Source organism: Erpetoichthys calabaricus, chromosome 15 (assembly GCF_900747795.2).
Source record: "Erpetoichthys calabaricus chromosome 15, fErpCal1.3, whole genome shotgun sequence".
Taxonomy (NCBI): Eukaryota; Metazoa; Chordata; class Cladistia; order Polypteriformes; family Polypteridae; genus Erpetoichthys; species Erpetoichthys calabaricus.
The window spans coordinates 89423516-89438880 of record NC_041408.2 but is presented as its reverse complement, the minus strand read 5'-3'; the positions used below and the strand labels follow the sequence as shown (position 1 = coordinate 89438880).

At 37.4% G+C, this 15365-nt stretch overlaps 1 protein-coding gene across 1 annotated transcript in view; it reads left to right on the top strand.

Annotated features, from left to right (window-relative positions):
* prim2 (DNA primase subunit 2) overlaps positions 1-15365 on the top strand; it is a 447314-nt gene that overhangs the window by 359233 nt on the left and 72716 nt on the right. Inside the window, exons 11-12 of the mRNA XM_028820502.2 lie at positions 951-1077; positions 5801-5883. Coding sequence (XP_028676335.1) covers positions 951-1077; positions 5801-5883 — 210 coding nt within the window. The remainder of the gene's footprint in view (positions 1-950; positions 1078-5800; positions 5884-15365) is intronic.

Below are 15365 nucleotides of genomic sequence, written 5' to 3'. Positions count from 1 at the left end.
ATTGTAAACCTCTGACTGAAAGAAAATGAAATGAGTGTAGATGCTTTTCATGAGAGAGCCTCTGAATTTTTATTGCAACCGTAAATAATCAGATGAACTGTTTATATTGTTGTGCAGTACATGTATTTGTAATTCCTGGTCTTGTGTGATGTAATTTATTTTTTTAATAATGCATGCATTTAGGGTTAGCCTGGTGTATTAGGTAACTCTTTATAAAGCACAAGGCTTTGTACTTATTATGGGGTGTTCAAATCTTTGTTGCTGTTTTGAAGGCCTTGTGGTCCTTTAACGACTAAGGTGTGTTGTTAATATTAATCATGAGATTGCTGCTTCAGTACCCATCACTGGGTAACTCTACTTATTGTAATTTTCAAGGTGAAATTCTACACGAATATGAGTTTGTAGGTCATTTTGAATAAACGTGTAAGATAAAAAGATAAAAGATTCTTTGTGCAAAGTAAATCTGGTCCAGTATCAGCTACAGTATGTATACATGCATGAGTGACACCTGACTTGTAGTGTGGCTTTCTACTCCGTTGTCAATGCTGTATTAAATTAAGTCATTCTGAAATTTGTATAAAAAGGTCTCTGTTGTTCTTATCTCTGGCGACGTGCTGATACGTTCAGATATGTTTGATGATTTCTGGAGAATGTCACACTATATGTGGTATCAGCATCACAACAACAACACTTATTTATTGGGCATTTTATAAGTGTCATGTTTTTATTATGCAGTCTTCCTCTCATTGTGTTACTCTTTTGATATTTGATTGGATTGTGTAAACAACTCCATGACGTGACAGAAGGCAACAGCTTTAATGTTTTAGATTATTACTTTGTTTTTAGGTATCTGTAATCGCTGCTTTCCTTGTGGGATACCATGTTATACACCAAATTCATTTTTTACTCAAGTGATCATATTCATTTCTATTTCTTATTATTATTTTCAGTTTGACAAAACGTATGCCTACAGTATACGGCACAGCTTTGGTAAGGAAGGCAAGCGCACTGACTATACACCCTTCAGCTGTATGAAGATAATACTGTCCAATGCGCCCAGCCAGGGGGACCACCATGGTAAGTTGTTTTTTTGTGAATGTATGCTGTGTTTACAGTATATCACAGTAGATTTTTCTTTTAAGCAACACATGAAAACACTTCAGCATATTCAATGCAGAAGCCTAATTTTGTTTGAGTAATGTGTGTTACACTTTGTCTCTACAGTGTAACGGCCAACTGTCATTCACTTCTGTTTTATTAATTAATGAAATTATAAAACATAAAAGAGCTCCAAACTTTCAGCAAGTTATAAAATGTATGCATAGAGTTACATTTAGATGTGTTCAGGGATATCATTTAACTGTTTTGAAAGTTGGGGCATTTAAACTTTTTGTTTTTAACTTCATCAAAGAGATACAACATTTTTGTTTATGAAATTGTATTGTAATAATGAGTCGTATCCAAGAATAAATTAATGTAGTTACTTGTATTAGTAGAGTATGTGAAATACATGTTTTTAATAGTACTTTACAATATCATACAGTAATTAAAAACTAAACCTAGGTAGGCTTGGAGTGACTGAAATGGCAGTTAATAGAAGATTTTCGTTCAAGTAATAAAGAAATTGTATTTAGTGTTTGTGCTATTGCTAGATATTGTTTCTGGGAGGATCTAATACTAATTGTGGCTCTTATTTTTAAACATGTTTAGTAGTACTGAATGGAGAGTTAAATCTATGCTGAAGTCATTGAGTACTAAAATGGATCATGGGTCATTGTGGTGCTTTGCCGATAAATTACGGTGCCAAAGAGATATTAAGTCATAATTTTCAGATAATGCAGCTGTGTCTTTGATTTTAGTGTGGTGTAAACACAGAGTACATGTTTATTCAGTGTGTGCATAATGACTTACTGAGCCACACTAAGGGAGTTCTTTCCACCTCCATTCATTTTTAGATAAGATAAAATAAGTTTTCTTACCTTGCTGGCATATTTTACTTTTATGGTTTTGAAAATAATTTAATTTGGCCAAAAGCATGTGGACACCCCGCCAAATTATTGAGTTCATGTGTTTCAGTCTTCATTGTTAACAATGCATAAAATAAAGCACATAATCATGCAATGTCCATTGGCAAGAACTAGCAGTAGAATGGGTCATACTGAATTGCTTGGTGACTTTAAATGTGGTAATGTCATAGGGTGCCACCTTTGCCACAACTCAGTATGTGAAATTTCTGCACTGCTAGAAATGCTGAGCGCTATTATTGTGAAGTTGAAACACCGAGGAGCAACAGCAGTTTCAACCACACAGTGTTAGACCGCGCAAACTCACAGAGCAGGGCTGCCGAATGTAGAAGTGCATAGCATGTAAATCACAAAAGAGTTCTCAACTCTCCATAGAAACAATATCGGCACAAGATGCATCATGAAATGGGTTTCCATGGTCGAGCACTAAGTGAAATGCCAAGCGTTGGCTGGAGTGATGTAAAACATGCCATCTTTGGACTCTGGAGCAGTGGAAACATGCTGTGGTGTGGTGAATCTCACTATCTGGCAGTGTGATAGATGAATCTGGGTTTGACGCATGTCTGGAGAACGCTACCTTACAGGCTATATTGTGTACCTACTGTAAAGTTTGGTGGAGGAAGGATAATGTCAGGGTCTGGGCTAGGCTCATTGGTTCCATTGATGGGTACTGTTAATGCTACAGCATACAGAGACATTTTAGACAATTGCGCACTTTGAACTTTGTGGAAACAGTTTGGAAAAGACTATTGACTGTGCTCCCCGCACACAAAGCCAGATCCATAAAGACATGTAGGAAGTTGAGTGACTAGTTCAGAGCCCTGACCTCATTGAACACGTACTGTGAGCCAGATCTTCTTATCCAACATCAGTACCTGACTTCACAAATGATCTTTTGGCTTAAATGACACACATTCCCACAGAAACACTCCAAAAGCCTTCTGCAAAGCGCGGGTCATCCAGCAAGCTCATATACAGTTAGGTCCATAAATATTTGGACAGAGAACTTTTTTCTAATTTTGGCTCTGTACATTAATTACCACAATGAATTTTAAATGAAACAACTCCGATGCAGTTGAAGTGCAGACTTTCAGCTTTAATTCAGTGGGGTGAACAAAACGATTGCATAAAAATGTGAGGCAACTAAAGCATTTTTTGAACACAATCCCTTCATTTCAGGGGCTCAAAAGTAATTGGACAAATTAAAGAACTGGAAATCAAATGTTCATTTCTAATACTTGGTTGAAAACCCTTTGCTGGCAATGACAGCTTGAAGTCTTGAACTCATGGACACCACCAGATGTTGGGTTTCCTCCTTTTTAATGCTCTGCCAGGCCTTTACTGCAGCGGCTTTCAGTTGCTGTTTGTTTATGGGCCTTTCTGTCTGAAGTTTAGTCTTCAACAAGTGAAATGCCTGCTCAATTGGGTTAAGATCAGGTGACTGACTTGGCCATTCAAGAATTTTCCACTTCTTTGCTTTAATAAACTCCTGGGTTGCTTTGGCTGTATGTTTTGGGTCATTGTCCATCTGTATCATGAATCAATGTGACTGCTGTATTTAGCTGGATTTCAGCAGACAGTATGTCTCTGAACACCTCAGAATTCATTCGGCTGCTTCTGTCCTGTGTCACATCATCAATAAACACTAGTGTCCCAGTGCCACTGGCAGCCATGCACGCCCAAGCCATCACACTGCCTCCCTCCACCGTGTTTTACAGATGATGTGCTATGCTTTGGATGATGAGCTGTTCCACGCCTTCTCCATACTTTTTTCTTGCCATCATTCTGGTAGAGGTTGATCTTGGTTTCATCTGTCCAAAGAATGTTTTTCCAGACCTGTGCTGGCTTTTTTAGATGTTCTTTAGCAAAGTCCAATCTAGCCTTTCTATTCTTGAGGCTTATGAGTGGCTTGCACCTTGCAGTGCACCCTCTGTATTTACTTTCATGCAGTCTTCTCTTTATGGTAGACTTGGATATCAATACGCCCGCCTACCCCCTGGAGAATGTTGTTCACTTGGTTGGCTGTTGTGAAGGGGTTTCTCTTCTCCATGGAAATGATTCTGCGATCATCCACCACTGTTGTTTTCCGTGGACGTCCAGGTCTTTTTGCGTTGCTGAGTTCACCAGTGCTTGCTTTCTTTCTCAGGATGTACCAAACTGTAGATTTTGCCACTCGTAATATTGTAGCAATTTCTCGGATGGGTTTTTTCTGTTTTCACAGCTTAAGGATGGCTTCTTTCACCCGCATAGAGAGCTCCTTTGACCGCATGTTGTCTGTTCACAGCAAAATCTTCCACATGCAAGCACCACACCTCAAATCAACTCCAGGCCTTTTATCTGCTTAATTGATAAGGACATAATGATGGACTTGACCACACCTGCCCGTGAAATAGCCTTTGAGTCAATTGTCCAATTACTTTTGAGCCCCTGAAATGAAGGGATTATGTTCAAAAAATGCTTTAGTTGCCTCACATTTTTATGTAATCGTTTTGTTCACCCCACTGAATTAAAGCTGAAAGTCTGCACTTCAACTGCATCAGAGTTGTTTCATTTAAAATCCATTGTGGTAACGTACAGAACCAAAATGAGAAATAAGTGGTCTCTGTCCAAATATTTATGGACCTAACTGTAGGTGTGATGATGAGATAGCTTGCATGGTAAGGTGGAGGTTCATGCAAACAGCTGATATGACTGCCTTTTCCAGGCTTCATGTACAACTCTGCCGTTATTTCAGTTATTTTTTATCAGTTTTACTGTCAGCAGCAGCTATCAGACAAGTTAAAGAGAGTGATATGCAGACTGAAATAACCTCTTGCAGGGTAAACTTGAAATATCAAATTAATCAGTAATTGAGGTTGCACAGAATGCATGCATATATATTGTAAAGGTGATGATTTTGAAAATGTATCAATGCTTTTTAAATGTGAATTTCTGCAGTATGCTCTATTCAGAATATCTCAATGAAACTTGAACTCTCTTGACAATTTTCAATGAGGAATAAATGTACCAAATTTCAACTTAATCGCTGGGGAGCAGTATTGTTTCATGCGGCAGGCAGACATGATAATGACAATGTGTGTGCTTTTCATTTTTTATGCAAATGCACCTAAAAACACTCACGATATGTTGAGTGTTGATATTAAAAATACAAAACAATGTTAATTTGCTTATTGTGACTAATTTTGGAGCAAATACCAGATCATCTTATAGGCATTCTTTCTTAATCGTAGTCGAAGCATACAGTTGCTTTTTTTGACCTTTTACATCCTGTAGTGATCAGGCTATATGCTGCTATATGTCCTTCATTGTGTATCAAGTTCTTATGGACATCGCACATCCAGTTCGCTTTAAAGTAATTGAAACTAGTATACTATACATTGTTTGTTTTCTCTCAGTTAACTCTGTGAGAAAGAATTGGAAGAGAGTTGATTGAATTTTATTTTTATTCTACACAGAACTTCGCTCACCTATAATTTGATTTTAGTTCTTGTTCCTATCGTTCTTCAATACTTCCAAGCAGCAACATTCTGAAAGTAAAAATGTTTACTCTCACTTTGTGATGCCTTTCCCACCTGTAACAGTATAGGGTTTTTATTTTAAGTCCCCCCACCAACCTAAGAATAAAGCTTAAAATTAACACAAACAACATTTTTGTCAATTGTATTGTGCGCATGAATTGATAATGCCATCTTTTACATGTTATACACATCTTGATATGGACTGCTGTGCAAGTGGAGATATATGACCTAAACATTAACTAATAATCCTCTTTTCAGGGTGTCCTTTTCGGCACAGTGACCCTGAGCTGTTGAAGCAGAAATTGCAGTCATACAAGATCCCTGGAAATGGGATAAACCAGGTAAGGAAAATTTATTTTGGGATTTTACAAATGCTGACACCCATCTTATTTTGTGGCACCTCAGTAAGTTGTACCCAAAATGATGAGATTTTTATAATTCCCAAAGATATTCAGTAAAGAAGTTGCTGTGTACAAAGGTAAGTCTAAGGTGTTGGCTTTTAAGCATTAAAATTAATAGTCTTGCCAAATATATACAGTATTATTGTTAGGTTATTTGTCTGTGATTTCATGTGTAGCCATGCCAATCATGTTCAACTATTGAATCCCCTGATGACTTGATCCAAAGCAAGTCACTTTTTGCACACTGGCAGATTAAGTAACCTGTTCTTGGGCTCAGTGTGTCAGTGTTTAGGACTGAATCTGCAACCTCCTCTTCATGGAACAGAGTGCCTGTCCCACTAAACCACACTGCCTCAAGTAATGGAAAGAAAGATGTGAGCATTCTCTCTGTTTTCTGGCTTTGCGTCCTCCACCACCATAACCCAACGTCTATAAGGGAGGAGCGAAAGCTTTAAATTCGTCAAAAATTTCAATCTTCAGTTCTCGAGGGATCTCAACGTTTTACAACAACGTTTATTTATATAGCACATTTTCATACAAATAATGTAGCGCAAAGTGCGTTACATGATGAAGAAAAGAAAAATAAAAGACAAAGTAAGAATTAAAATAAGACAACATTAATTAACATAGAGTAAGAGTAAGGTCCAATGGTCAGGGAGGACAGAAAAAACAAAAAAAAAAAACTCCAGACGACTGGTGAGAAAAAAATAAAATCTGCAGGGGCTCCGAGGCCACGAGACCACCCAGTCCCCTCTGGGCATTCTACCTAACATAAATGAAACAGTCCTCTTTGTATTTAGGGTTCTCATGGAAGGATTTGATGATGATGGTCATGCAGACTTCTGGCTTTTAATCCATCAATGTAAGAACATCCTGATGCTGTGATTAGGTGGTGGTGGCGCAGGTTGCCACCACAAAAAACCGGGAAAAGAAACAGAAGAGAGAGTAGGGGTTAGTACAGATTTTAGAGCCACCATGAATAGTTATTATAATGAATTGAATATACAGAGTATCAGGATTAAATTAAAGTGAAGTTATGAGAAGGCCATGTTACAGTAATGTGTTTTCAGCAGTTTTTTTAAAGTGCTCCACTGTATTAGCCTGGCGAATTCCAACTGGCAGGCTATTCCAGATTTTAGGTGCATAACAGCAGAAGGCCGCCCGCCTCACCACTTCTTTTAAGTTTTGCTCTTGGAATTCTAAGGAGACACTCATTTGAGGATCTGAGGTTACGATTTGGAATATAAGACGTCAGACATTCTGATATATAAGATGGGGCGAGATTATTTAAGGCTTTATAAACCATAAGCGGTATTTTAAAGTCAATCCTGAATGACACAGGTAACCAGTGTAGTGACATCAAAACTGGACAAATGTGCTCGGATTTTCTTTTCCTGGTTAGGATTCTAGCAGCTGCATTCTGCACTCGTTGCAAACGATTTATGTCTTTTTTGGGTAGTCCTGAGAGGAGTGCGTTACAGTAATCTAGTCGACTGAAAACAAACGTGTGAACTAATTTCTCAGCATCTTTCAATGGTATAAGAGGTCTAACTTTTGCAATGTTTCTTAAGTGAAAAAATGCTGTCCTAGTGATCTGATTAATATGCGATTTAAAATTCAGGTTACAGTCAACAGTTACCCCAAAGCTTTTTACCTCCGTCTTGACTTTTAATCCTAATGCATCGAGTTTATTTCTAATAAGTGTTTTAGGGTCCCCGATACTGAAAGTATTGATATTTCGATGGTGGATGTGTGTGTGTGTGTGTGTCTGTCTGTCTGTCTGTGTGTGTGTCACATTTTCTTGAGGATGGTCTAGAGTTAAAACGGCTGGACAGAAAAATTCAAAACTCGAAACTTAAGCCTGTTGTGAGATGAGGATGTGCTGATTAGTTTTAGAACCAAATCGTGCCAGAAAAAGAGGCACTGTAGAGGAACCCACAAATAGCGTAATTCTGCAATTAATTATGAATTCTTCGATTGCTATCATAATTACCTATTTTATGATCAGAAAGATCAGGATCAGAACGGTAAATAATTACTGGAATGTCATAAAATAGTTTGCATAACTTGGTTCCTAGGGTGCAAAGCCTACTGACATTTACATCCAAATTTTTTACTTTGCCTCCTTTGAATGGAAATGTTTTATCAAAGTAGATAGATAGATAGATAGATACTTTATTAATCCCAAGGGGAAATTCACATTTTATTTTATAAATAAATTTTATAAATTCACAGTTGTTTTAGATGTTCAACTGTCATGGAGTATTTGTCCACTCATGTGCCTAGTCGAATCAAATGTGCACTGACTTTAGTAAACCGTTTTATTGTTGCCTTCTCAGTACATCCTGGTTTTCAAACATCAAAGGCGGGGATTTCTGATAGCCCCATGGCTGTTATATTGGAGATATTTGTTTAGGAGATTTCTGTTGTTTCACTTATAACGATGCACCACTTTTGGAGTTGTCCCTGGAATTTAATAGCTTTGATATTGTTGACTGTATGTTTAAATCTCTGTATTTAACATGCGCGAACAGATTGCACAAAAACAGATTTGCATTCCTTGTGCTCCTTCATTCTCCATTCTCTTGCCTGTTCTGACTTTCCAGAGTGCCAAATACTTACATCAAACAATCTGCTTTGTTCCATTATCTTGGTTACGTTTCCAGAAAATCTGCTGCCATTGTGTGCTTGAAAGCCTTATTCAACATTTTCTGAAGTAATTTCCAATTTTTAGTAGCTGGCTGAGTTTAACTTGCACTAGGGCATCTCAACAAACAGCCAGACTGAAATTACCCAGGGTTGAATGAGCACAATATCAGTAGTTCACACTGATTTTATCGATACACATATTCTAAATGTAAATGATATTAGAATGTTATTGAACTATAATTGATCCACTACCAGTAATTCAGGTTAAAAATAATTATTTGCCTTACGCAAATGGCAGGCCTACGCGTGATTATTGGCAGGAGCATTTAATAATGAACACAGACAACAAGCATGTCCAGGTTCTAGCCATACAATAGAACAATGCCCTTAGGATTGATTCTGTACTGTTTATTAGTAAGCCATCTGGTATCATAACCATTTCACAAAAAATACTGTCATTTATGGATCTTTTTAACAGACAACTCTTACATCAAATTACAGAGTAATGAAGCACACCATTTGTATAGTATAGTTGTATTTGTATATTACTGCCAATACTGATGCTCTGTGCAAGAGAGGACAGAGCCGACTATACTTCCTTAGAAGGCTGGCATCCTTCAACAGCTGCAATAAGATGCTGCAAATGTTTTATCAGACGGTTGTGGCGAGTGCCCTCTTTTACACGGTGGTGTGCTGGGGAGGCAGCATAAAGAAGAAGGACGCCTCACGCCTGGACAAACTGGTGAGGAAAGCAGGCTCTATTGTAGGCACGGAGCTGGACAGTTTGACATCTGTGGCAGAGCGACGGGCACTCAAAAGGCTCCTATCAATCATGAAGAATCCACTAAACAGTGTCATCTCCAGACAGAGGAGCAGCTTCAGTGACAGACTGCAGTCACCGTCCTGATCCACTGACAGACTGAGGAGATAGTTCCTCCGCCATACTATGCGACTCTTCAATTCCACCCGGGGGGGTAAACATTAACATTATACAATAATATTATCTATTATACCTGCATTTTTATCACTCTTTAATTTAATATTGTTTTTTATCAATATGCTACTGCTGGAGTATGTGAATTTCCCCTTGGGATTAATAAAGTCCTATCTATCTATCTATCTATCTATCTATCTATCTATCTATCTATCTATCTATCTATCTATCTATCTATCTATCTATCTATCTATCTATCTATCTATCTATCTATCTATCTATCTATCTATCTATCTATCTATCTATCTATCTATCTATCTATCTATCTATCTATCTATCTATCTATCTATCTATCTATCTATCTATCTATCTATCTATCTATCTATCTATCTATCTATCTATCTATCTATCTATCTATCTATCTATCTATCTATCTATCTATCTATCTATCTATCTATCTATCTATCTATCTATCTATCTATCTATCTATCTATCTATCTATCTATCTATCTATCTATCTATCTATCTATCTATCTATCTATCTATCTATCTATCTATCTATCTATCTCCCATCGGGATTAATAAAGTATCTATCTATCTATCTATCTATCTATCTATCTATCTATCTATCTATCTATCTATCTATCTATCTATCATATAGTGCCTTTCATGTGTATCTATCTATCTATCTATCTATCTTGTGGTATAATGATTTCTTATTGCTGCTGGTCAGTTTCCCCATCAGTGGAATCTTCTGAAATCAGATTTATAAAACTTGCGTACGCACATAAAGCAGCCCAAAATGTGCCTATGCAATTTTCCACACAAAAGTCAGGATTTATAAAAGAAAACTTGACGAGAGAACTTATGTGTATTTAAGGCAACTATGATCCATTCGTACACAACATTTCGGAGAAAATGGGAATTGATGACATCCTTGATACAGTAGGGAAATGCAGCCAAACCAATTAACTTTCTGTTGCTGTTGTACGCAGTGTCTGGCAATGTGGTGATCCATATATATATGCCGTCCCCCGTGGCTCCTCCCGCGTAGTAGTGAAACAGGACAATGAGGAGGGCCCTGCTCGGGTCCCCACTCTTGACGTCCCCTTGGCCCACAGCCTCTGTCTCGGATTAGTGTAAATATATCGCTCCTGCAAGCGAACTATGACTCTTAGCACGATGAGAGAAGAAAGTTCAAGCAAATTACATCTAAATTCGTTAAGTATTTCTCTTGCTCACTAGCTAAGCGGAGGTAAGGAACGCCCCGAGGCTGGAGCGTGAGTGAGGAGGGCCCCACCCCCTCTCCTCGGCCCACTGCGTGTCTCTCTGATTTGCGCAAATAAATCAATACTGCAAGTGAAGTACGATACATAGTGCAATGAGAGAAGTCGCAAAATCAGCTAGAATGTTCAAGCAAATTATAGAAAAAAAAAGATCTAAACCCATTAAGTAGTTCTCTCGTGAAAAGCGGACATACTGTACATACAGACGGACAGAAGTTGGATTTTATATACTGTATATAGAGAGATAAAATACAACTTCAGAGGGCCAGGACTGTTGTGTGGATTCCAAAATATTTTAAATATAAATTGCTGGGTTATATTTTATCAATAACTACTCTGGCAGTTTCTCAGTTGACTTTCTAAAACAATAATGGACTTCAATATCATTTTTTAATGTCATTCCTATGACATATTACCAGAACAGAATCAATATAAATGGTTTCTGAGTTTCTATATTGTTAGTAATAGCAAGTTAAATGATTTAGTCACAATTAAGATATGAGCCATTGGTCAGAAATGAATTGAATGTTTTTTGATTGTACATTCTAAAACTTTAGTTAGTACACCACACTGCTGAAATCAACTAATTATATTATAATAGTTTTATTAATTTATTTTTTTGCACTCGTATTACAGAATAATAATGGCAAGTACATTTTTTGTATGGCTGACACTTTTATCTAAGGAGGCTTATTAGATAGATAGATAGATAGATAGATAGATAGATAGATAGATAGATAGATAGATAGATAGATAGATAGATAGATAGATAGATAGATAGATAGATAGATACTTTATTAATGCCAAGGGGAAATTCACAAATTTGTGAAAAATGCTTGTTAGATCTGGACATAGTACAATTGTTTAGAGAGTGTATAGACAGGTTAAGTGGTTTGCTCAGTGATTCAGAAGTAGGAATTGGACCTTGTGTTTTAAAGTCTGACTATGTTACGCTGCCTGCAACAAAGTGAAACACATACATGACGATTATTGAAAAAAAAAAATAACATTGCATGAGTGACTAATTAAGGAAAGTTCAAAATGTCCCATTGTAAAGTATAGGCAAATCTGCAAACTTGTCTTTATTAGAACAGAGAAGCATTCTGTATGATTTAAACTATGAATTAGTTTTCTTTTTCGGCTTTACTTTGATAGCCATTACAACTTATATTTTGTATATTTTCTTTTTGTCCACCCCCGATAGTCACTACTTACAAGTCCCCACTACAGGTTAATGAAACACTACCAGAATGTGTGAATAGGTAGGAGCTCACTGTAACAAGCTGTTTGTGCATCAACACGCAGGCAGTAGTCTATTGGGAAGAAGTCCTGCTGTGCGTGTGTAAATCTCTGTATCAGCAAATCATTTCTGCTTTATGAAGTCTTCCCATCCACTGAATCGTAAATGGAACAGAAACAGTTGTAACCACTAGGGGCCGCAACTGAGCCACAAAATAGTGTTGCCCACTGCCTCCTGACTCTTATTTAAGCGAGGCAGCGGACTTACTTTTAAACTAGACCTGGGAACAGCTTCCAGTGAAGAAACCAGGGCAGTCCTCTCCAAAGACTCCGACGGCCACTTTTCCAGACTCCAACACCCATGCCACCCGATGTAGGTGTCTTGATTGGGTCCAGCCTTAAGGGACACTGCCACCTGTCGTGTGGGGGAATGAACTGCTCACCGTTCACCCAGTCCATATTATGGTCTCCTGGCCAGGTATGAATTTTTCCTTTATGTCAACCAGAATGCCTGTCCTTCCTTCCAGGAACCTACACAGTGCATCAGCATGTCACTAATGCTTTAAGCTGTAACAGTTAAATGATCTTCCAAACCATAAAAGTATAAATTGCAAGCAAGGAAAACAAACAGTTATCTAGATATGGATGAAGTACCCTGTGGTGTGTAACCCGTTATGCATACAGTAAATAAACATTTACTTAGTGTTATCCTTGCAGTAAACCAACCTCACAGCTCCATTACCTTCCAATTATAATTATTCACTATTTCACTGACACGATAATTTACCATCAGAGTGCCTCATTCACCTTCTATCCGTAATGGTCAGTCACAGTAATTAAGTTTGCCTTTCACTTATGTTATTTCCTAACATTTGTTATAATGAATAGAATTTCACGTCCCATTTCATGATGATTACTATATCCAGATATGCTCAAACAAAGAAGGAATTCATTACAAAAGTTTCCATTTTTTTTTATTTAGGTTTGGTTAATTAGCAATTGCAAATTATCACTGTGTGTGAATATATGAGGCGTGTGTGTGTGTGTCACTGTTATTGACCAGAGTCCTGTCCAGACCTGTTTTCACCCTTTTGCCTAATTCTGATGGGATAGCCCCTTGCCCTCACAACCCGGAAATGGATTAAGAATGTTCTAGAAGCTACTGCTCTCAGTCCATTAAGGACTATAGTGTCGGCATAATACTTGAATGCACCTGAATATTACACCATGTGTACATTTTCTAACTTCTGAATTTTACCCCAGATATGAAGTCTACCAAAGTACACAAAGTAAAAGAGAGCTTGCTTCTCATCTGCATATATACCTGACCTTGTGTTTTTATGGGCTTAATGCATGGCAATATTTGAATATTTTGTCATTTTCTTTACACCCTTTTAGGAGGATAGGAACAGTGAATCCAGTTTCAGTACTAGCAGCTACAAAAATCTTTTAGGGTTAAGTACGCATACGCTGAAAACTCATCATGGGTGATTGTAAAATGACATTATAGTGTGTGTCAAATACAGTGCCCTCCAACCAAGGGATATGCGTTAAAGTGCCGCCGTAGCATAAGGCAAGATCAAGCATGGGTAAAACGCGTGTTGAAAGAAATCTCTGTTCAAAAGTTTGTTTTAAAAATATTTAGTGAAAGTAAAAGAAAATAATCCACACAAGAATAAAAGGAAAAATGGTTACACACATAGAATAAAAGGCAAAAAAAAAGAAAAATGTATCTTCTCTAAAGTTAGCTTTTCTTGAGGAACTTTAGTTATTTAATAAACTTTAGTTATTTCTGTACTTAAAAGTTCTTTACTACTTCTTCTTTGACTTGCTTAAATATCCAGTATCTGCTATTGTTATGTCTCATACATTAGGGTGCCCTGAAATGGGGGGGGGGGGGGGGGATCGTGTAGAAAAAGTGTTGCCACTTCTAAATGGTATGACGGAAATGTATGCAAATCTTCTCCATTGAAAGTCCGCAATATGCACTTGAATCACTCCTGAATTGTTGAGTTTGTAATTTTAAAATGTGGAGCAGAGGGGTACATCAAGGATAAATGTGTCTTCGTCCCAAACAGTATGGAGGGCACTGCAGTAAGATGAGGTTGAGTTAAAACATAAGATGATTGTGCTAAATATACAAAAAAGCCTCTTTGGTCAACGTCAAAATTTAGGAGGAACAAAAAATTATTTACACCTATTTAATATTTGTATATTGAAACTGTAGTTACTTTTGATTTGTCATTTTACACTGATAAAATTCTTTTACAGTAATCCCTCCTCCATCGCGGGGGTTGCGTTCCAGAGCCACCCGCGAAATAAGAAAATCCGCGAAGTAGAAACCATATGTTTATATGGTTATTTTTATATTGTCATGCTTGGGTCACAGATTTGCGCAGAAACACAGGAGGTTGTAGAGAGACAGGAACGTTATTCAAACACTGCAAACAAACATTTGTCTCTTTTTCAAAAGGTTAAACTGTGCTCCATGACAAGACAGAGATGACAGTTCCGTCTCACAATTAAAAGAATGCAAACATATCTTCCTCTTCAAAGGAGTGCGCGTCAGGAGCAGACAATGTCAGAGAGAGAGAGGAAAGCAAACAAATCAATAGGGCTGTTTGGCTTTTAAGTATGCGAAGCACCGTGCAGCATGTCGCTTCAGGAAGCAGCTGCACAGAAGGTAGCAACGTGAAGATAATCTTTCAGCATTTTTAGACGAGCGTCCGTTTCGTCTAGGTGTGCGAACAGCCCCCCTGCTCAATCCCCCTACGTCAGGATCAGAGAAAGTCAGCGCAAGAGAGAGAGAGAAAAGTAAGTTGGGTAGCTTCTCAGCCATCTTCCAATAGCGTCCCTTGTATGAAATCAACTTGGCAAACCAACTGAGGAAGCATGTACCAGAAATTAAAAGACCCATTGTCCGCAGATTTCCGCGAACCAGCAAAAAATCAGCGATATATATTTAAATATGCTTACATATAAAATCCGCAATGGAGTGAAGCTGCGAAAGGCGAAGCACGATATAGCGAGGGATTACTGTAAATGCTAAATTAGTTTGTTCTATAGCAGAGTGTTGCATAATATTTTCTGGTTTTTTGATATATATTTCATATATATATATATATTATGTGTATGTGTGTGTATGTATATCTATATATATATATATATATATATATATATATATATATATATATATATATATATAATAGAGAGAAAGAGAGATACATAATTTTTTTTTACATTAAATGTGGTATTCTGTTTTTCTTATTTTTTTTCTTTTCTTTTCTAAAGCCTTTCCTCTTGGGTTGCCAGCA